Genomic DNA, 25,086 nt, shown 5'->3' with positions numbered 1-25,086 from the left:
AAAGTAGACATAACCATCTAAACAAGGTTGGTCAAAGTCATCTAATTTAGTTTCAGCAAAATGAAAAACATCACATGTTTTTACAAAGTCTACACAATCTGGATTGTTTAATTTTGAAACAAGACCACAGACATCGACAAAATAAATATTAAGATATGTATCATTATCAACAGTACAAATCCTTTCTTCAATACAATAATTATGGTCAGATATAAAAGTTTGAATATTTTCCACGACATCACTACTATGCAAAATCTCTTCATCATCCTCCTGCACATCCTATAGGAAATTCTGTAACCCTAGCTCCTTCATCATTTCCTCACTCTGGTCAACCTTCAGTACGCCAAAAATATCATCTGTGGATGTCAGTTGATAGTTCTTTCCTTTAAATTTACAGTGAACATTCCCATCTCTAAAGAATGTTGCCTCCACACCAGGAATATTAGACACCACTGCCTTCAATCTCAAACGTAATGGAGTAACATCATCCATGATGTAAACAGATTTGTACATATCCTTAGAAGAGGATTTCAGATACTTCTTGTATTTGTAGACCATCTTCACCGACTGTCGTGAAACAAACCTTACAATAACTTGTTTCTTCTTGCCATTCCTAGGTCTTGTAAAATGACAATCACTGATGTCTGCCCTAGAGAAAGATATAGCCTGTTGTTGACTATTTGCTCTACTGTTATGGCCATCAATGCTACTAAATAAAGATTGTGATTCACTATCTTCTGCTGATTCATTACCAATTCTTACAATATGATTTAACATATCAATCACACCATCAATCAGGTCACCAGATGGTTCTAAGTTCCCTATCCTGATTTTTTCTCTTCGAGAATACTGCTCAGCACTGTCCAACTTGTAATGATTTACAAGAACCTTTGTCTTCATCTTCGTAAAATCAGCCTGACTAACACAGTCTTTAATCATATCCTCGCGCTTATCAATTATTGGTGCACAGACAGTACGTTTTACATTATAATTTTAAGGTTATAAATACCACAATCACAAGGGGGTCATACCATGCGCGCGCATCCTCAAAATCCTGATTACGCGAACATTTGAACAAAAACGAGCCATGTAAAGCAATCAGAATAGATTTGAATTTAATTTATTTTGCAAAGAAGATGTTCTTGCCTCTAGTTTTAATATACACAAGTCTTCCCTTTCTTGTCAGTATTTTGCGTTGAATGCGATTTTGATTCTGGATAATGTGTACACCCGGCGTTGAATGTTACAGAAATTGAGAAATTGTCGATAAAACTGAAAGTTTTACATAACTGGAAGTTATTTTATTGTAGAACCTATTTCATAAATTTATTTTGAATCTTTGTTATTTTTCCTTCGTACGAAAAAAGTTCCTCAGATGTATGTCTATGTTGTTTTATACTGATTTGGTGACACTTTTGCTCGTGTCTCTTGTTGTTTCTCGTCTACGGTAAGTTTTTCCCCTTGTCCCTAGTTTTTATTTATTTTATTCCCCCTCCTTCCCCGTGTCTCATGTCCCCTTCCCCTGTGCCTTTTGACATAATGGGCCTTATACTCAATCATTTATTTGTTTTGTTTTAATTCCTTATAAGTTACTAATTATGTATTCTGATGTAGTGGTTTGCCTGCCCGTACTCTGTCTTGTGCCCTGTCCTGTTTTTCTTTGGAGTCCTCCTGGGCTCCTTGCCGCTGACGCTTGTTGCTGGGTCGGATGGGGGCTGCGTTCATTGAATGCCGCCTTTCCTTGTCGATCTTGTTTATCATATTTTAAAACGAACTTGTTACAGGAAATAGATATTATGATACTGCGTACAATCTAAAAAAAGATACTGCGTACCCATTTATATGTTATTGATTCTGCCTACACTTTCTTCGAAGCAGTCTAAGTTCATAATGGGATCAAATTGATAACACTGGCGAAAAAAAATAATAAAGAGTTATTTAGAATAAAAAATAAGATTCAAATCCTGTGATAAAGTATGCTCCCTTAAAATGTTTAAAATTGGCATCATAAAAAAGGTCTGAGTTTAATATATATTTACTCATTAATGTATCACTCTAAACTGATACACTGCATAACTTTTTACAGTCAAATTTATAGCCTATAGACCTACTTAAAGACTTTTTAGTCGGTTGATGAACATTAATTTGAGAGAAACAAATATTGGAAACATTGTATTCTTTTTTTATCACAAGCGAAATACGCATTATTTATAGCAGTGAAATAGTTTTCTTTTTTTGACGGTTTTTGCACGCGCTGATTTTGGTGCTGCATTGTGACGTCAAGTTTACAACACTTCAGACGTCTGTACTGCGTTAATGACTGATTTAAAAATATTGGTGGCCGTATTTATTTTTTAACTTAGACATTTTTCTATCATTATAGATAATTAATTATACTTTATCACATACCCATTTACTTCAAAAGGTCTTAATTTTTGGTAAGTGATAAATAGAATGTTAAATTCATGTAAGTTAAATACTAAATTTATTGAACTCGTTGAATAAGATAATAGATCTATAATGTTTTTCGGAGGCTGGCATAATATCATTTTTTTTACCCGTTTAATAAAAACAATATTGAACTTACGCTCATTCAATATCCTCTTTTTTATCAAATACCCGTGTCGCATTTGCGTCACCGTAAAAATAATATGAGCCGTGTCACGACAAAACCAACATAGTGCGTTTGCAACCAGCATGGATCAAAATCTGGAAACAAAGTGATCCCTCGGAAGCATTAATCACAACAAAATTACAAGAGAACTGCAGACTCGGTTTGATTGAGTCTGTACATGAGGGATAATGAATACGTGCAACATCCCTCACGCCCCCTAGCACCAGCTTGAGCGGTACTCAATTCTCAACACTTAATAGTGCATCCGCGCAGTCTGATCAGGATCCATGCTGTTCGCTATCAGTTCCTCTTCTTGTAATAGAGTTGGTTAGCGAACAGCATGTATCCTGATCAGACTGCGCTGATGTGCAGGCTGGTCTGGATCCATGCTGGTCGCAAACGAACTATGTTGGTTTTGTCGTGACGCGGGTCAATTATATATTTCTTTATTTCCTCCAGTTTTGAAGAGTACATACATATACAATACAGTTCTTACAAAAAGTATATAAATCATTACATGTACATCAATGTATGACTGACAAACATATGAGTACATGTATAATTATATTAATGTAACAAATTTTGAATAAACACATAATTGATAAATAATATAAATAAGGTTAATAACTATTTAACATAGAAACAATATATATACACGAAGAAGCAAACGAAAATTTTGAAATATTGTATTCAGCAATACATGTATATCCTCTTCTTATCGGAACGAAACAAAATTATCTTGAGAGGATATACAATATAGATGTACCTGTAAAAATGGTTTATGTAACAAATATTGAATACACACAGAATTGATAAATAATATAAATAAGGTAAATAATCATTTAACATAGAAACAATGTATACACATGAGGAAGAAAACGAAAATTTTGGAATATCGATTCGGCAATATATCCTCTTGCTAAAGATTCTTATCGAAACGAAACAAAGTATCTTGGGATTTTATACCTGTAACAACGGTTAATACATGAACTTATAACGAAATTAATCAAATACATATAAGTTGTAAAGTCAGAAGAAACAATAGTGCGAGCGTGTGTGTGAGAGAGAGTGTGCGTGCGTGCGTGTGTTGTTGCGTGCGTTCGTGTGTGTGTGTGTGATTTTTTTTTTTTTTTTTTTTTTTTTTTTGGGGGGGGGGGGGTTACTTTGTGAGTATAAGCGTGCGTGTGTACATGCGTGCGTTTAAATGGGTGTGTATTCGTGCGCTTGTATGCGAACTTGTAGCAAATTCAGTTGATTACGAACAGAATAGGACAATTATAACATGTATATTTCACATTCACAGCCAGTTCATCGAATATACACATTTGATGAAAGCTTTGAAACTATACTCTAGTCTCGTCGCTTAGATAAAAAGATTTAAAACCAGGAAACATTTCAATGATCTGCAGGTTTCTATGCCCATAAGTTTTGATAATGTAACCCATAACTTTGCCCTCAGGGACAAAACAATACATATATCATTTGTCATTAGATTACAACTTTTTCATCTCATATCATATTTCCTAAAAAAATATCGGCAAATTAGAATAAACGTTGATGTACACTCTGCATGTAGGTTTCTTTAACTGCGACTGAAATGCCAAAGAATACATGGTTCAAAAACAGGATGAACAAGGAGAAATTGGTTCAAACTTTTATCGCATAGTACACGGTTTTTCCAATCAAACTCTATAGAGCTATTGATTGTCGATTTGACCATTCTTTTCCAGGTACTAAGATTTGGGAATACCCCTGTACTGTAAAAGATTATAAGGAAGCTTGTTAGGTTGTATTTACCTAGGATCATGTAAATATCTGGTAAGAATCCCTTTGTTTTCCTTGGGAAGATCATAAATGACGTTAACCTATGTACAAAAACTTGTTTTATTCGAAATTTAGTGTCTAACTGGCAGAGCCGGCCAAATAATAACATTTTTCGTTTATCTATCAAATTGGCCATTGGATGTATACTGATACAGCTCAGGGCTATATCCGTCCTTGTATTTACTGGTATTGACTGAATGTGTTTTATACATTGATTAGTTTTATAAGGGGATGTAACTGTGTCTCAATAATTCCCGACCATAGTTCGCTTCCATACAGAGCCTTAGGTAGCACAACTGACACATAGATTTTTTTGCATGTAAGAGGATGGAAGCCATTTCTGTAAATACCACTATCCAACATACTAAAAAAGGTTTTTCGAAGTTTGTCGCAGCTTATAGAGATATTAACATCTATATCTAGAGTGTTGTTACATTGGACGCCTAAAAGAAGGTAGCTATCCGTTTCGTTTATGGTTTTGTCTCCTAAAGTCCAGGTGAGAGTTCCTGTAACATATGTCCATCAGAGTATCTAGACCGCGCTTTGTATTTGAAATAATAACCATATCATCAGCGAAAGTTGGGCATCCATATTTTAAAGTACCTAATTTGAAGCAATGCTGACTACTGTCCATTTCTTCCATTAAGCGTTTTATGAATATAAGATAGAGAAAAGGACTGAGACACTGGCCTTGACGGGCTCCTTGCAAAATGGGGAACCAGTCTGACGTGTAACCTTGTGATTTCACGCAGCTATAGCAGTTTTCGAAAAATGACAAAATCACTTTAAATAGTGAAATATCAATACCCATTTTGAACGATTTAACCAGAAGTAATGATACCCAAGTGCGGTCGAATGCCTGTTTAGCATCGAGAAAACAAGCATATACTGGGGAATGGTTTTCAAAATTCTGGAAACAAAGTGATCCCTCGGAAGCATTAATCACAACAAAATAACATAAGAATTGCAGACTCGGTTTGATTGAGTCTGTACATCATAGATATAATATACATTCTCTTACCATAAAAGATGTCATTATACAACTTATATGTATTTGAAAGCCACCTTGTGATGCATTTAAATTGACCTTCCCATCCTTTTCAAGAAGTTCTAATATAACCTTTTCGAAAAGTTTTAATATCACCGAGCATAAAGAAATTGCTTGGAAGTTATTTGGATCTGATTTTGTCTTACTCCCACCCTTGAAAAGGGCGAAAATTATACCCTTTTTCATTTCTAACGGGGTATGTGAAAACCTAAGCATGCTATTGAACAATTTTGCGATTACGTCAATTAGAAGTGAACCGCCGTGCATGATGTTTTCATAATGAATTGAATCATTGCCGCAAGCTTTGCGTTTTTTGCATGTTTGCAAAGCTTTCCTTATCATTTCTGAAGTAATGTTGAAAGTAGTGTCATTTGAGCTTTCACAAAGCTTTTTTATATCGATCAGCTCATTTTCAACTTTTGACAAATGGCTTTTTTCGATGCTTGAGTTGTCGTCAGGTGTGTATAGCTCACTAAAATATGTTCTCAGTGTTTATCTTTTGTGGATCGCTGTATATATCGTACCGTTAAAGCACATTTTAAATCCAGGGTTTTAAGGTTTTTTTATTTCGCCGGTGATTAATACGACGCCAAAACTCGTTGTTATCGCACTCTGCGGCCGTATCGATTTCTGCTTCCTGTTCCTGCAAAAAGAACGTTGCAACTTCACGGTGTGCGCATTTAAACTTAATTTTGAGCGATTTGTATTCTTTTAAAGATATTGATTTTTCCGTTCTAGGTTTTCCCGCCAGTATCCAGTTATTGCGCTTTAATTTCATATCTTTGTGTAATGATGATAGCGTAGTATTCCAGTATGGGTTTATGTATGACTTTAATTATTTGATTATTAACCTTTGGTATAAACAAATATGTTGCAAGATTCACAATTGTAACAATACCAGCGAAAAGATCAGCTATATCATTTTTATTATTTATAGGAAAATCTTGTGCATAACGCAGAACGTCGCAATTTTCTAAATAATCTATATACTGGTTAAAATGGTCTTGTTCAACATTATGCCTGTTAATGATTTTACGGTCGCATGTTTTAAGATCCAAGAAGTTTGGCCTACCATCGTACTCAATGTTAAGTGTTCAAATGATTGGACGATGTGTCGATACGTTCAACAATTTGACAGTCTTTGACATATTGTACGTATGAATCCGGTAAGACTACATAATAAAGTTTCTCTGTTACTGTTATATGGAACGTTGCTGTTTTTTGCTCCGCGGCAAGATTTTAATGTATTTATGGTTTGAAGGTTATATTTCCTAAGTAAAGCAAGCAAAGGCGCACTTCTAGGGCTTTGTGGAATTGTGCTTGTTATTCGATCTGACTTTAGTTCTGTATTATAATCCCCCATTACTATTAATGTGCCTTTGTCTATATACATGCAAATTATATTTTCTTGTTCTTCGAGACAATTTCTGTATACATGCATGGGGTGATTTCCGCATGGCATATAAATCTGAAGAAGGATAATGTATGTTTCGGGTTTTATCATAATTTGGATGCCAATAAAGTATTTTGAAACAATATCTAATGATGTAATATATGAATTCCATTTCTTAGGCCATAGCATTGCCAGACCTCCTTTCCCCATCCTTCTTCGAAAAACAGAGAAACTTATATAGATGTTATTGATATTGTCTAAAATATGGAGGTCTTTTCTGTATAACCAGTGTTCTGATATACCAAAAATATCTATATTCTCGTTTATTGATAAGTCACACAAATAAATTGCGCCTGAGATGATTCCAGTTGAATACCAGGTCGCAATTTTCAAATTGTCTTTATAGTTGTCAAGACACATATTAGTCTACAACATGCTCTAACACGGAGTATGTGTTGCATTGATTATAATTGTATTCGTTTCCCTCCCAGTAGGCGTCATCATTGCAGTTTCGGTTTGTTCTAGCATTGCTTTTGTCCCATTACCAAACGTATTAATATCTTTATCGTTATAACGGGACTTATTATATGCATTTTGAGACATCCATGGCCCTGCAAATTATGTCCCGTGGCAAGAAGTACGGATCATTGATTAGGAGATTAGCCTTACCGTTGTCTTCAACGTTAATTCGTACTAAAACTGTTTTATACTCTCGGTTTCTAAAGATACATACTTTTGTAACATGTAGCCCCTTTTCCTGAACATATGTTATGAAAAATCCTTCGCGCATGTTATGAAAAATCCTCCTCCTCCTCGTATTCAACGTTAACGTGGAGGTGAAGGGTTGGGCATTGACTGTGTAAGGGGTAGTTTGGGTCTTGGATTAGTATGTTGCTGCTTCAGGCTCGGCATTGATACCGGTTTACAGGTACTATGTTTGGTATCTTTTTCGATTTGATCAGGGTTAAATAGGTAAGACTGTTTTTTTAAAAGCGGTGCCAGTGCTTTTACATACATCTGCATACGAGACCTACCGCTTTGTCTGGCTATCAGATCTTGTTGTAACAATAGTTGGTATTGTTAGGAATTGTTTCTGAGGTTCCACTTAAATTACCGATAGGTGTCTGGGAGTCATGCCCAGGTTGTGACGTGACGGTATTTTCTTCTGCATTCCGCAAATGGTCCGATATATTCACACCACAGGTTTCGACACATGATTTAAAGTGCGCAAATGTAAAAAATATCTGAAAAAGGTGGTCTTGAGTATTTTTTATAGAAGCACTATTAGACTGAATATATGTCTTACACAATTCTAGGTCTTTCATCACTGTGAATTCTATTTTACTAACATGTTTATTTATGTTATCAACACAAGTTTGAACACTGTCATGTTTGTTTGTAGGATTCATTTAAGAATGAGTTACTGACTTAGTTAGTTTCTCCATAGCTTCCGCATGCGTAGATTCAAAACTGCACTGTTTGTAGAGATGCAACCGTGATCTTGAGTTGCTCGATCTCTACTTTGCATACACATTTATAAGTATCTTGTAAAATGACAGATGATTTACGGCGACTTGGCTTTTTTGATGTTGTTATAATTAGTCAATAACGATTATATTTTCTCCTCTCCTTCGATTACGCTGAGTATAGCATGAATGTCATAGACAAGCTTAATATAAGCAGAGTCCTCCTGTCTGGTACTTACACGACGTTTAAGCGCAGTATTTACATCGAAAGTGTACCCTTCCGATTCCCTTATAATGTTAAAAAGCATTTGACGACTTTCTTCCAGTTTCGTGTCAGACTTGTTATATTCTAAGACCAACCTGTCGACAAACATGTCTGCTCGCAGGTCTCTTACCCACGACTGCAACTGATAAAACTCGTTGAGATCCGTTTCTGTCTTTTAATCCACTCGAGGAATGGCTTCAAATGATAACGACTCATTTAGTGAGTGTTTAAGTCAATGTTAGGGACATATGTTTGAATTTTATTCGGTGACATTGGCGACATAGTACTTCTATAGTCATATTGAGCGATGTTGTCAGATTTCAACGCCGTATTAACGGGAAATTTTACCGTTGTTTGATCGCTTAACATAACTGGTTCAAGTTCCGTTAGATTTTGTCGGAGTGCCATAGTTTATATACACCAGCGATCAATGATTACTGATCACAGTTCAATCAGTCTACAGTAAACACAATTCAACGTTTGCGCATTGGTCATTGCTCACAGTTTTCAAACAAAGAAGACACAGAAAATTTGCTAACTTCCAAATTTCAACTAATTTAAGTTATATTTTCATGATTTAGTACACGAATGTACACGAATAATGAAGTTAATCTAATTTGTAAAGAAACCATACTGAATATAAAATCCAATCACATTTAATTCCATTTATAATTTACGTTTTAGTGCGAGAGAAAATTTTCCACCTCTCCATAACCGGAAACGGAAACTGAAAATATTTTGGACAGGCTATATGGCCCTATATACGTTTGTTTGTAAATATAACCCGAGTCGCTGGGCGAGGGTTATGTTGCAAACAACTGTTTATATAGGGTCATATAACTTGTCAGAAATATTTAAAACGAATTTATAATACAGCAAGCATCATTTTAAGAGGAATAAAAAGAGATATCTTTATACATCGACAGCAGCTCGGGTTATATTAACGAACAGTCGTTTATATAGGGCCATATAACCTGTCAACAATCTTTATAACTAATAATATAAACGTCACAATTATCCAATGAAAGGTGACGTTACAAACATGCAGTATTATAAAGCCGTGCATATATTTTGACATACGCCATTTTCTTAATATAAACATAACGTAAACACGCGCTAAATGTGAGCGTTATACAACAGGCGTGTCAATGACGAATGTTTTCTTTCACTTCAAACGGTCTAATTTTTAGTATATGATAAATAGAATATTAAAATCGTGTAAGTTTAATACTTAAATTATTGAACGCGTTGAATAAAATAATAATATACACGCTAGAAACTCGTATAATATAATTTTGTTCAACTCATTCAAGAAATTCAGTATTAAACCTACACCCATTAAATATACTCTGTTTATCACATACCCTTGACGCTTTTGCGTCTCCGTAAAAATGGTATTGCACCGTCGTGTTTATGTAACGCATATGACGTCACGTCAAGATATAGTCACGACCGTGCAATACCATTTTTACGGAGACGCAAAAGCAGCATGGCTACGTGATATATGAGTATATTGAATGAGTGCGTTAATATTATAAACACTAAGGCGAGAACAAATTTAACCACCACCAATATAGTCCAACTTTAGTTTTCCTTGACGTGTTAGAATGGAAACACATCATGATTCTGTTTGCTCTGTGATATACATATAGCACGAAATGTCATTTAGATGTCCGTAGGCCTATGGCCTTTGAAATTACATTACTGCTCATCTACTCCGTACAATGTTATATTATTGCACAGTTCACTCAAAATCAATACATATTTCCTTGTTTAACCACCCTGAAATTAATTTTTACACCCTACTTTATACAAGATTCTAATTTTACGAGTTTTGTTTGCCTAAGAGCATTTAAACCATTTTACGATTCGAATTTTCCATAGAAACGGATGTTGCATTTCGTGCGCGCGCATTCTGCGTAGGGCAAAAGTTATAAAAAATATATTATATCGGTATTCAACAACTTCATAAACAACTTGATGTAATGTGAAAGATTAACCATTAGTTTAGAAAAGTTTATTTTGATAAATAATAGATGCACGATGGTTCACTAGTGCATATTAAAGCACTGAACTCCTATTAAAAGACGTTTTCGGTAGCTTTTTGTGCGCATCGTTATGCGCTTCCAAGAAAGATAATCGCGGACTTTTACTCTTCAAAAAGAAGGTCAAATATTGAAAAGTACTCGGATAACTGTTTAAATTTCGACTATACGCAAATAATGAGCAAATAATACAGAATAACTATTTTTTAATGTTCAGGAGATGGATCGGTTCAAAAGAATAAAAGGTCGTTTAGACAACATCAGATAAAGGATTTCTCCCAGCATTTGCACGATAGCATTGATGATGATTCTGCGCGCGTTATTGACGAAAGTGTGTCGCCACTTGATTACTGTAAGACAAATGCAAAGAAGTTTAAAATGATATATTTTAAAAATGTTGAATAAATAACAATAATAATATCTAAGAAATGTTCCAATTATCATTATTTTCTTTTTTAATTTCTGAATACTCGTTACTGTTCAGGTATGTTAGCCGAGTGAAGAAATAATATGGCCTTATATAACTTGTTTTAAAAACATATTCAGAATCATTTACTTCATATAACATCAAAAGAAATAGTAATTTATATAACAATACGTTTTTGTTGTATATTTGACAATGCTTTTAGTATAACACTGATATTTCTCAAGAAAGCGAGGTAATTTTGACTGTTGGCATACAAATATATGCGGTAACCATGGAAACTGTCCATTTACAAAACAACTAACACGTCAACATATTTTTTTATTTCTATTTTTGAATCCACAATAAAATTTTACTTGATATATCAAAAATGTAGAAAATTCTATGGAAGAGCTTTTTTGATAGCTTTAATTATTTACAGAATTCATGTTTATTTTTCTCATTTTTTGTTCAGTTAAGAAGCATGAAAAACTCTTTATTTTAATAAATATGTTCAGATTATCGTTTGTTTCAAATAGAACCCTAAGATAAAGCAAGTTTTGTATAAAATTATGCTTATTGTGTTTGTAATTAGCTTTCTTATACATTGTTATAACACAGTGTGGCTATTTTGACAATTTTGAGATATACGGCCATCAAATTTTACTGATCATACAAAAAATTTAGAAAATTCTATGAAAGGGTTAAATTTTCATAAAACTGTAGTAAATGTCTTAAAGATCATGAATACGAAATAATTTAAGGGCAATATTTCTCTTTCTATTCTCATTTTCCAAAATGGCATGCAAACTTGCGTTCAGAGGAATGACGTTTCGTATATGTCAAGTAATAATGCTCAGAAAAGAAAAAAACATGCCTATTGAAAGGTCACATTTGTAAGGACCATCTTAACGATGTCCATCGTCCTTCATGTTGTCTGGAGAAAAAATCGCGAAAAAATCGGCATAAATTTATTTCTTTAAATGAGCTACAAATTTGACTGTAATTAAAATGCAGTGTACAAAAAAATTATCAGTTTAGAGTGTAACAAATTTAACGAAAAATATTAAACTCAAACCTTTCTTAGGATGTACATTTAAACATTTGAAAGAATAATACTTTATCACAGGATTTAATCTTAGTTTTTTGTTTTTTTTATCTTAATTATCTTTTTATTATTTATTGTTCGCCAGTGTTATCCATTTGATTCAATAATGAACTTAGACTGCTTCGAAGAAAGTGTAGGAAGAATCAATAACATGTAAATGTGTACGCAGTATCTTGATTTTTTGAGAGTGTACGCAGTATCATAAGTCTATTTCCTGTAAATATGTCGTTTTAAGACATTTTTCGTACAAAGAAAAAATAAAAGATTGAAAATATATTTGTGAAATAGGTTCTACAATAAACTAACCTTCCAGTTGTGTGAAACTTTTAGTTTAATCGACAATTTCTCAATTTCTGTAACATTTCAACGCCGGGTGTATGCACTATTCAGAATCAAAATCGCATTCAACGCAAAATACTGACGAGAAAGGGCGGTATTGTGTCAAGTCATTTGGAATATTAAAACTTAAGTAAGGACATATTCTTTGCAAAAGAAATTAATATCAACATCAAAAGGCAATTTTCCTTAATATTTATACATGTATGCTTATAATTATATCATTGAATTTGTTTTTTTAATTTAAGTCTTATAAGATGTCTCAGATAACCCCTACACACATCCCAAACATGGGCACCGGTTTTAAATGTTAAGACAGTTGTGCCAAGCTTACTTGTTTGAAAAGGGGATACTTTTTTACGGGTATGCGGCTATAAAAAATGTTTTGTACTTTCTAGAAAAGAAGAAAAGTGATGAAAAAACTGATTCCTATAAATTCCCAAAATGGTCAAAATCATTCATGATTGAGTTAGACTTGTACATTTGTAGATAAATAATGCCCTGTCTGAGCTTGGATTCTTTTCCGCAAGCACAAAATCATTTTTTACATCTGAAATAAGTTAACTTTTTATTTACACAGTAATAATTTCGAGAGTTCTAAATGATTTACACTTCGCATAAATTAAATTATAGCTCTCCAAATCAGTTGATCTTCTCTGCAAATATTTAAACAGAGACTCTTGTAATCGAGTTTATGTTAATTTGGCGTTCCACACTTGGGGCATTAGCGGATAGAATCAAATTGAAAAAATAGAGTAGTAATTAAATTTTCGGTTTTCGGCGTTTTCGTAATTATGCAGTAATAAATTAAATTGAACTGAAAAATATCTGAACAACAACAAACCATATTTGAACAACAGCCAAAATTTGACTTGCATTCATTCAGATGAAATAAATCATAATTTAAACCATTGTCAACGGTTGAAAAGTGTGAAATAAATATAATAATGTCAATCAAGACGTCAATCATAAAAGAGCGTCTCCTTCCGTAGGCCTCGTATGTAGATAACGAGTATACACCGTTGATAAGGCAGTGCTCCTTCTTGATTAAGTTACTCCTATAACTTTTTCAAACTTCATCTATGCCTGATTTGGAAGGAAACTTGACTGTTATCAATTTCACAAAATCACTGTTATTCTTTCCTCCACTTTATAAATGAATTATATGTCTATCACTTTTGCCACAAAATCGGCAAATGGGGGCTTCCATTTGTAAGCAGTTTGTTTACAGTTATTTCTTTTTATCTTTTGAAGACCTGTAATTGTGATGGAAAATTTATAGCAGAATATGTGCTTTGATTAAAAACATAAAATATTTGCAAATTAATTGCCATCAGGAATAATGTCTAGTTATATCGTTAAGTTAATACACAGATAGTTCTTCGTGCCACGTGTGAAATTTGGGTTTGCATTCGTCATGTGATTTAAAGACACACACCCATCAGGATCTAAAGTGAGTGTTGAATTTTATTTTATTTTATATTTACTAGAATTTGCTTACATTCACCATTGAAAGAGTGGTATAATTACGCACGTGGCGAAAGAGTGGTATAATTACGCACGTGACTGACACAAAATGTCGCCTCCTAATATCGGACTGAAGCACTTTTTTGAGTTGTGTTTTAAGTCACACTAACATTGTAAAGGTCATATGGAGAGGTTCCATCTTTACTGGTGAAGGAAGACATCAAGTGCCGTTCCGTGTATTATTTCAGGCAAGAACGAACAACTGAGTAAAACTTTTTACGACATTTCGTAAGCTAGCTGGCCAGCTTCCACATATGAAAGAATTCAAAGTCCCAGGCAGTGCTGATAATATGTTTCCTGTGACCATTCCGTTATTTTTTCACATTATTTATTTATATGTTTTCAATTTTAAAGTATAAATTCACTCGTTTTGATATAAACAAAACATTTTTTATTACAACAGTTTAAGGTATGAAATACAACAACAGAAACAGAAGGATGTTTCATCTCGGTATTTAGACCTGTAAACGTTTACGTGAGTGACTGTTGTCAAATCATCAGACATTTCCTTTTTGTGGTTCTTTCAATACAAATATAATTTGAATATTTAATACAGTACAATGCATGCCCGATTGTATTCAGTAAGAATATATTTTGTTGAAAATTTGCAGGTTTGCATTAATGCGTCTCAAATCTAAGCGTAAAAAACAAAGGATTAACAGAAAAAAACTTTCAGAAAAAGAAATATTTTTGTTCATAGTTTATGTTTGCTGTACACCGAGCCTATTCAGGGCCATCTTGTGCTTTCGAGGTGCTCGGATCTGCGTTCCTTTCAACTACAACCTGTGGTTGCGGACGCGTCGTGTCCGGTTCGGACTGGCCCACTTTGGGACTTGGTCTCGGAGATTCCACCTTGCTGTCCTCTTTGTCAGCACTTGTGTCGGAGCAAACACACGCTATAAACTCTGAAATAGGAAAACATTAAACTATTTTTGTACTTCTTTCAATATTCTCATTAGCAGTATTACTGCCACTAATTGGGCAATTATAGCATCGTTAGTGCTTTTAACAAGTGTAATTATCGCCGTATATGATTCACCGATATTAACAATAATGGCTAAAAAAAACAAAAATAACATATTAATTTTCTGAATTGAAGGAGCGAACATTCCCTTATACGGTCACTAGATAGTTACAAAATGATATTGGTTTGCTCAGCTGTCACTTGCATATTATATTGTGCATGGTGCCCGGCTACGTTATGGATGGTAGAGATAACATAAAACCAAAGCAGTGACTGTGTAACCGTTATCGTGCAAAACTTATCGTTGATAGGGAGCATTAAAGTGATGAAAATTAAACCGCGTCACGACAAAACTAACGTAATGCATTTGCGACCAACATGGATCCGCGCAATCTGATCAGGATCCATGCTGCTCGCTTACAAACCCTATTACAAGTAGAGAAACTGATAGCGAACAGCATGGATCCTGATCAGACTGAGCAGATGCAAACGCATTACTTTGGTGTTGTCGTGACGCGGCTCATATATTTTAAAATAGTTAATATACCGTCATAATCTATTCTGCCGTCTCCGTCGATGTCCACCTCGGCAATCATTTCATCGACTGTGAAATGGAAATTAAAGTTATGCTATTAAAACTTGATTTATTACAGTTAAATATAGGATGATTAAATCAATTTCATTAATCACTTTTGAGACTCCGTAAAACGGTATTGCACGGCCGTGCATACAAACATATAGCGATGTTGTTATATATTTATACCCCGTCAATAAAAAGTGAGTCTATGTTACTTTTCGGGTATATGATAAGTTGAATGTTATTTTCGTCTAGCATCATTACTAAATTTCTTGTACTCGCCAGAGGCTCGCATAATATGATTTTATTCAACTTTTTCAATAAATTCGGTATTGAACTCCCACTCATTCATTATCTTGTATGTATTATATGATTATCACTATTCAACCAGGAATAGCATATAATAAAACTGCAATTTGTATATTGCAATGTGATCAGTATATCACTAATTCGCGAATATCATAAAGGGTAGTTTCTATATGCCGCGCCATTTTGTTTAATCCAATTTGCATCATACAGTCTTATAATTGTTCATCGGAATTTTATCTTAGTATTAAGAATTTTATCAAATTTTCCAGACGCCGACTTGATTGATTCAGAACAATAGCATTTTTAGATGCCAAGTAATCCGAATGATTTATTAGACGCCAAACAACTAATTGCAATCGATTTATTTTACAGTGAAATTTTACTCGTTTAATTGTAACGTAGTGTCATTGGTTAACATTATATGTACATTGAACTTTAAAATTATGAAGATGATTTCAATAATAAATTAAATCTAAATCAGATCCAAACTAAGTTAATTTTCTGGTAGCAGCGCAGTAATGGAATTTGCGTTAATTTGGAACTCCAACAATGACAATTTAACGATTTCTGAATCCAACATTTGGCGACACAAACAGGAAGTTTTCTTCAAAATATTCCTTCGAATATTCCAAACAATGACGCGGTTTTCATCAATTTAATTGTATTCTTTAACTACGTAGAATTTAAAGACGCAGACAACACTATATTGATCACAAACACGGAAGTGCATAACGCTTTAATGTACATATGAACCCGGTGACCATGAGAGCTTACGGAATTATCCGAAAAAGAACGACTGACATAATATATGTTCTATTTAATACAGCAATATACACATTAAAAGTACTCATGGTTCCTAATTAAAAATCTGCAAATTTGTCTACAAGAAAGATGCACATACATACGTGCGCACGTACAAACTCTAAATGAATAAATTCTATCCTTTTACATTAAGAATTGTCGCCCCTTGTCCCCTACTGCGACAGGAAAGCAACCGTCTAAAGTTGTTATTAATGACAATAAAAAATAGCAAGATAATCAAAACATATTGTTTCTTAATAATTACAAAACGAAATGCAATATTAATTATGAATGAAACCGTGAAATGCCTTACTTTCTTCTTCTGTCAGATCTTCCCCTAGACATTGTAGAATTGCTCGGATATCCGAAGCACATATGTAGCCACACCCAGATTTGCAAAAACCTGCAAATACAAAAAATGAGAAGGCTACATACATATATATATTAGCCGCCGGTTTCTAGTTACCCCGCCAGTTCTCCCAAAAATTCATCAAATATATTACACGCCTTAAAATTGTAAACAATGTCTCAATTTTTTAGATTATGAAATATGTTTCAATTTGATACGTTAAATTTGATTAGAACTTTTATTAAAGTGTATGTTTTGTTTCTCTACCTTTACACCTTTTTTGCAAAAATATATATCCAAAGTTTGTTTTTGCCATGGTAAAATTGCATTTTACCATTGGTTTTCCGTATTTTGCCATAACTAACGTGTTCTTGATTTTGTCTTGGCAAACTTGAAACTTTAACAAAGTTTTTAGGAGTCATTGTAATGTTTTTTAATTCAAAAATCTATTTTTTCTTATTTTGCAATGGTAAATTCATGCTATGCAAAGATCATTGCAAAATTCTTTTTGCAATGAACACTCCATGGCAATTGCTAATATATGTAAATAAGGCGCAAATGTTCAAATATTTGTTTTCAGACTTAAATTCACAACTGCAGGTGCCAAGTGTCGTGCCCCTCCCCGTACTTCACTTCAGTGTTGTTATATTTTCCTAGTCCTTCGGGCACTTTAGGTACCGCTCAAACCGGTGCTACAATCGCCTTCACATTGACATTATACATTACTGGTAAAATCAGATCTTTCCTTACAATAATGTGAAATTTGCAGTTACAAAGAAAAAAAAACAATACAAAAAACAATGCAAAAAACCATCTTGGAATTGAGATATTTCCCAAAATCCTGGCGTCTTTTCGTTAACACTATAAGCTCTGTTTCACAGTAAACACAGTTAAATTTAAACACTATACAAGCATCGACATAACGAGTCATTTTTATACAAAAATTATTGACTTACACTATATTTTCTAATTTATTTTCAAATATAAATGTAAATTCAGCACGTATATCTCGTGTCTCGCGATGAAAAAAGAAAATGATTTTAATGTTAACATGAAATACTGCACGTATATTTTGTGTCTTACAGTAAAAGCTTGTCTCAACTCTTTCTCTTCATCCTCCTCAGACTGTTCACTAAGTCCGCCCATGTTAGCCATCACTTGTACAAACTCTTCAAAACTAAACGTTCCATCACCTTAAAACGTAAAATAGTATTATTTCTATAGTAATAATGTTATTAACGACTACAATCTCCTTGAATGGGCCAGCCATTTTCAATAACTATTATACATGTATTGTATATAAGTAAGCATTAAATTTCATTAAAATACTATACCGGTATATGGGTAAATCGCTTCTGTCCGTGCCGAAATTAATTCAAGGACTTAATCTGAGACCTCTAGATCTGATTAATAGCTTTGTTAATCATAATTAGCAAACAATATTGTCAATTTCTTGAAGTATATTTTTTTAAATAAAAATAAATGCGTGTACATTTGTTTACAAAGCAATATGGTCGTAGAAAAATAACCGTCATTTTTATTCATTCCAGTTTTTCTAGTTTGAAGGGTACTTTGACGTGGATCATTGTTTTTCATAAGTTCAATAAAGAAGAGACGCATAACAACATCGAGCGATAATTTTTCAAGGAAGTAAAAGAAGTTCAAAAGGAAGAAAAAGAGAAGCACACTTTATACGAGAGCTTACAATTCCATGTTGATTCTGACTGCATTTAGAATGAATGAAATAATATGTGTAATTGTGGTATCTCGTAACGAATGAAAAACGCCCCTTTGATCAAACTATTCTTCACCGCCCCAACAGACCACATCTTGCATAAACCATTGGAATTCTGTTAATTGAATGCTGAAGAAATGTTCAAAGGATTTTGTGTGGCATTCTGAGATGCATCGGTACATTTGATAAAAAACACACTTTGCAAGAGTCGGTAGCCACAGTAACTCGCGCGATAAAGGGTGACACATAATCTTTCATTTATAAATGAAAGATACAATATTATTTATAAATGAAAAGATACAATATCATTTATAAATGAAAGATAAAATATGATTTTATAAATGAAAGATGCAATATCATTTATAAATGAAAGATTATAATATGATTTATAAAAGGAAAGATACAGTATCATATTTAAAATGAAAGATATAATAAAAATTTATAATGAAAGATACAGTATCATATATACAAATGAAAGATACCATATGACTTATAAATGAAAGATACAATATCATTTATAAATGAAAGATAAATATTATTAATAAATGAAATATACAATTATATCATTTATAAATGAAAGATACAATATCATTTATAAACGAAGGAATACGATAAAAACATACCATCAATGTCGATCTCTTTCAGCATCATATTCAGCTCGTCCATGGACGGAAATTGTCCAAGGTTCCGCATGACGGTTCCAAGCTCTTCCGCGGTGATCGAACCGTCGCCATCTTTGTCGAACAATTTGAACGCTTCCCTTAGCTCTGTAATAGAGTACATCATTTAATGTAATTTTAAATAATCATAGCTACGACGTAGACGTAGTTGAACAATGTTCATAATTATATGGATCGGCAATACAAAATGGAGATAAAGAAATGTCAAAGAGATAATACCAGAAGTGTCAATATTTGATATTTAACGCTAAATGCCATGCAACTTCATTTTGTTCGCACTCCAGTGATGATAATATTGTTTTCGTAAACATGGTTATATTGGATATCTTGTAACTTACTAAATGAACATCTGAATTAAAAATAGAGCAAAATATGCTCGAATTCAATGGATCCTTAACCATGTGACCTTTTGTGATCTACTTTGGCAGGAAACCAATGCAAAAGTTGGTCGATTCAGAAGCGACGTTTTCAAAGGGAAAAAATCAATAATTTGTTTTTAAAGTGTTTACCACATAATTGAAAATTCAGAAATTCACGCTGTGTTACTTCTCGAAACTAATACTTTTTTTTCCAAAAAATATTTATGTACAGTATGGGTTACTTATTAAAAGGTTGCAACACATTTATGTACATGGAGGGGGTATGAGATCTATAAGTCGTACATGATTGGTTGTTAATCAATCTTGTTTTATACGTAATTTGTTAATTTGTTCATAAATCATAGTTTATGTAAAACTTATAAAAAAAACAACTTTAATGCATACATTTATCTTTTAAAGAAATATTAAATAATAGTGTGTTAAATTCTAATGCTCAAAGATAATCTGGATTATCCCCCCTTGTATTGTGTAAACATCTTAGCTTCCCCACAGGCCCTGGTCCAACTTGCTTCAGATGTAAGAGACCCGAGGCTCAAATCCCTCTCAATACATCATTTTCTTTCTTGCTGATATAACCATTCGCTTTTTTCTCAAACAATAAGCAGTGAAATGCAAAAGATAAAAGCATGACAATACATGTGGTTACATAAAAAAGAAAACAAAAAAGAAAAAAAAGTGAATGTTTGATATTTAATGCAAATTAGGAAGTAAGGCCAAACAAAGGTATATATGTTTCAACATCAAAAGGCAATTTTCTCAAATATTTATGCATGTATGTTTATATATCATTGAATATGTTTTTTAATTTAAGTTTTTTTTAGATGTCTCAAATACCCCATACACATACCCCACACATGGGCACCGGTTTTAAATGTTTAGACAGCTTACTTGTTTGAAAAGGGGATATTTTTTATGGGTATGCTTTTATAATAAATGTTTTCACTTCACTTCATTGTTGTTATATTTTTCTGGTCCTTCGGGATCAATGATGAAAGCACTATTAAGTGTTGAAGAATTGAGTACCGCTCAATCCGGTGCTAGGGGCATGAGGGATGTTGCACTAATTCATTTATCCTCATGTACAGACTCAATCAAACCCGAGCTCTGCAATTCTTATGTAATTTTGTTGTGATTAATGCTTACGAGGGATCACTTTGTTTCCAGAATTTTTGTACTTCACAACAGCAGGTGTCAAGTGCTGTGTGGGCAGGCTGTAAAAAGTTGCTACCGTACTTCACTTCAAGTGTTGTTGATATATTTTTCTGGCCCTTGGGGATCATTGATGCCAGCACTATTAAGAGTTGAGAATTGAGTACCTGCTCATAGCCGTGCTAGGGGGCGTGTGAGGGATGTTGGCACCTATTCATTATCCTCATGTAGTACAGACTCAATCAAACGAGCCTGCAATTCTTTATGTAATTTTGTTGTGATTATAATGGCTTCCGAGGGATCACTTTGTTTCCAGAATTTTTGTATTCACAACAGAGGTGTCAAAGTGCTGTGTGGCAGCTGTAAAAAGTTGCTCCGGTACTTCACTTCAGTGTTGTTATGATTTTCTGGTCCTTTCGGGTTCATATGATGCCAGCACTATTAAGTGTTGAGAATTGAGTACCGCTCAAGCCGGTGCTAGGGAGCGTGAGGGATGTTGCACCTTTTCATTATCCCTCATGTACAGACTCAAGTCAAACCGAGTCTGCAATTCTTATGTAATTTTGTTGTGATTAATGCTTCCAAGGTCCAGATTTTTGTACTTTTTAGAAAAGAAGAAAAGTAATAAAAAAATGATTCATATAAATTCCCAAATGGTCTGTTGTCCTTATAATTTAAAAGATTCTTCCCGAAATTCAATTTAAGAAGCCCACGTGGTTTTGTCCCCGTGATTTATAGGGAAACCCCAAAAAGCGAATAAAAAAATTTTTATTTTAATTTTGACTTGTATTTTTTTGTTAGATAAATAATGCCCCGGGTCTTTTTTTGATTCTTTTCTGAAAGCCCAAAATCATTTTTTAAAAACTGAAAAAGGCTTACTTTTAAAAATTTGGGGCAACTAAAAATTTTTCGGGGTTTTAAAAATAAATTTTACATTTCGCATAAATTGAATTATAGCTCTCCAAATAAATTTGGGTCTTTTTGAAAAATTTTTTAAACAGAGACTTTGGGAAATGGGTTTTTTTTTTAATTCGGCGTTCCAACTTTTGGGGGAAATTTAAAAGGATGAATCAATTTTTCCTTTTCCCTATTTCTAAAACAAAATTGAAAAATTTAGAGTATTCCCATTAAATTTTTCGTTTTTCAAAGCGTTTTTCATTAATAGTGATTGCTGGAAAAAAATTTGAACAACAACAAAAAATCCTCTGAAACAACCGACAAAGCATGTCTGAAAACGATACATTATAATATCTTAATTTTAAACCGATTTTCCCAACGGTTGAAAGTGTGAAAATGATTACAAATGTTTAGTACAAGCGATAATCGGCAAAACAGAAACCGTCTTCTTCTCCCGGTATAGGGTTCAGGGATCGATTGTAACACGGGATAGAGGCCAGCGATTGGCTGAAAAAAAGTGCAGGGAAAACCGTTAATGATTTCAGTTTATCATAGGCGATTGGGATGAAAGGGGGGTATTTTTTAAGTATAAAAACCTGATTTAAAAAAAGTAACACAAAATGGTTTTCTGAAGAAAATGAAAATATTTTATGAGTCCTCTGTGTAATTTTGACTTGGATTTTGCCATTTAAAATAAAAGGTGTATGCAGTTCCTGTGATCGCAAAAATTTCAATGAAAGGGGGGGGTAACCCTTTTGAAGCTTTTTGGGCAAAAAATTTGGTTGGTTTACCCCTATTTTAACAGAAAATTTTTATGTGTCAGGCTTTTCTTTCCCTGCTAAAAAAATACCTCTTTGGGCTTTAAAAACGGGAAATTTTTAAAGGTAGGATAAGGCCCCCATTTCTTATAATCCCCGGTTTTTATTTTTACCTATTATTTAAAATTGTAATAAAAAAATTTCCGTGTTATAATTAATTTCTTTTGGAAATATAAATTTGTGAGTTTTTAAAATATACGTACACCTCGAATAAAACCAATGCAATTCCCCCCGCTTTTAAAATTTAAAGGGCCAAGTTCCTTCGCGGAAGTAACCCCTAAAAGTACTACCCACTTTTGTCAAAGTTGAGGGGGGAAGAGAAATTGACTTTTTATCAATTTAAAAAATCACTATTATTCTTTCTTCCACTCTATAAATGAATTATATCTCTATCATCTTGGCTACAAAAGTGGCACATGGAGGCTACCGTTTTACCATGTGACTGAAAGTAGTTCCAATATGTCGACTTATCGTTACGGTACAGGCAGTAACCTAATCCTGTAAGTGTAGATCATTGCGTGGGAGATTGGGCTATATTGCAAAGCATAAAAGCCGAATCAGTTTGGGACGAGAGGGGCAGTTTTTGGAATAAATTGGGGTTTCTAGCATGAGCCCACAAATTTGGGCCCTTGCTTTAAAAAGTTTAAAATTTAACAAATTTTAAATCTTCCTCGTATTTGTCCAGCTGAGTACTTGGACAGGATGTCCGAATCTTTCTGTAAAAGAAAGGAGAGAACTAGTATATTTTTTTTATAAATACAGGTATTTTTAAACTAGGATTTTTATAGTGGGACTTTTCTATAAAAACAAAATAGCTGACGGCGAGATTAATTAAACTCACACTATGTGAATAATGTGCACTCTTAAAAATATAACAACTAAATTGACCAAAAAAACTATTCCTTTTATTACAAAGCAAAAACTTTTAAAATATCTTTTAAAATTATGTATGGATATGTGTAGGACCTAAAAGAAATTATTTCATAAAAGCATGCATCAACGGATAAAATCGCACAAGCATGCGCCGCTGTTGCATGTTTTTGAAGTATGCTTGAGTCAGGGCTCCAAAATAGCTCAATGTAATTACGACTTCGATAGTTTCACTGTCAAATCAAACAGTACATGCTCATGAAAAATTTAAAGAGTATTTGGTAAAGAGTTTATGTATTATGTTAGAAGGAGGTAATGAACATGGTTTGTAAAGGGTAAAATGAAAGGGAATTGCTGGTAAAGAGGTAATGTATGGAGTTGTTGAAAGGTAACGTATGAAGTGGGTAAAGAGGTTATGTATGAAGTTGGTAAAATGATAATGTATGAAGTTGTTAAAGAGGTTATGTATGGAGTAGGTCAAGAGGTAATGTATGAAGTTGGTAAAGATGTAATGTATGAAGTTGGTAAAGAGGTTATGTATGAAGTAGGTCAAGAGGTAATGTATGAAGTGGGAAAAGAAGTAATGTATGCAGTTGGTAAAGAGGTTCTCTATGAAGTGGGCAAAGATGTAATGTATGTAGATGGTAAAGAGGTAATGTATAGAGTTTGAAAAGAGGTAATGTATGAAGTTGGTAAACATGTAATATTTTAGTGTAGATGGAAAGGGAGGTAATGTATGGAGTTTGGAAATCAGGTAATGGTATGAGTTTGGGTAAAGATTGTCAGGGGGGGTGGCGTCTAATGGATTTGGTAAAGAGGTAATGTAATGGGTGGGTAAAGATGTAATAATGTAGATGGTAAAGAGGTAATGTATGGAGTTGGTAAACTGTAATAATATGTAGATGGTAAAGAGGGTAATATATGAAGTTGGTCAAATAGGAGGTAAATGTATGAAGGGTTGGTAAACAGGTTTTAATGGTATGAGGTTGGGTAAATGATGTAATTGTTGAAGTTGGTAAAACGGTAATTTGTATTGCGAGTTGGTAAAGATGTTATAATTATGTAGATTGGTAGAGAGGTAATTATTGTATGAAAGTTGGTAAACAGGTAAAGTGTAATGGAAAGGTTGGTAAAGATGTAAAATGTATGGATTTTTGGGTAAAAAAGGTAATGTATTGAAGAAGGTAAAGAGGTATGTAATGGTTTGGTAAAAGATGTAATGTATGGTATTTGGGTGAAGAGGTAATGGTTGAAGTTGGTTTAAAAGAGGTAAAGATAAGGATTGGTAAAACATGATGTAATTGTTGGATTTTGGTAAGAGGTAATGGTTGGGAAGTTTGGTAAAGAGGTAAAGTATGGTGGTTGGTAAAAGAGGTAATTTGCAGGATTTGGTAAAGAGGTAAATGATGTGAAAGTTGGGTAAAAGAGGTAAAGGGTATTGGTGTTTTTGGTAAGAGGTAAATGCATGGATTTGGTAAAAGAGGTAAATGTTGAAGTTGGTAAAGAGGTAATGTAATGGATTTTGGTA

At 33.5% G+C, this 25,086-nt stretch overlaps 1 protein-coding gene across 1 annotated transcript; it reads right to left on the bottom strand.

Moving 5' to 3' along the window:
• Positions 1 to 13,056: 13,056 nt before the first annotated feature.
• Positions 13,057 to 23,724, bottom strand: LOC132749368 (calmodulin-A-like). The gene is made up of 7 exons (XM_060739101.1): positions 23,704 to 23,724; positions 23,361 to 23,461; positions 19,388 to 19,533; positions 18,111 to 18,222; positions 16,994 to 17,082; positions 15,541 to 15,597; positions 13,057 to 14,934 (listed from the first exon to the last, which is right to left on the bottom strand). The coding sequence occupies exons 1-7, from the start codon at positions 23,722 to 23,724 to the stop codon at positions 14,753 to 14,755; spliced, it is 708 nt and encodes a 235-aa protein (XP_060595084.1). The 3' UTR covers positions 13,057 to 14,752.
• Between the last annotated feature and the right edge of the window lie 1,362 nt (positions 23,725 to 25,086).

Source organism: Ruditapes philippinarum, unplaced genomic scaffold, assembly GCF_026571515.1.
Source record: "Ruditapes philippinarum isolate M1 unplaced genomic scaffold, ASM2657151v2 ctg6302_1_1_1_1, whole genome shotgun sequence".
Lineage (NCBI taxonomy): Eukaryota > Metazoa > Mollusca > Bivalvia > Venerida > Veneridae > Ruditapes > Ruditapes philippinarum.
Note: the sequence above shows the minus strand (reverse complement) of the source record. Positions and strands in the feature narration are given on the sequence as shown.

Coding starts and splice junctions, on each gene's coding strand:
- LOC132749368 (XM_060739101.1), bottom strand. CDS start 23,724: ATGCAACAGCGGCGCATGCTT. Junction 18,223..19,387: donor GAAAGAGATCGACATTGATG/GTATGTTTTTAT, acceptor TTACGTTTTAAG/GTGATGGAACGTTTAGTTTT. Junction 15,598..16,993: donor AGATCTGACAGAAGAAGAAA/GTAAGGCATTTC, acceptor TCCATTTCACAG/TCGATGAAATGATTGCCGAG.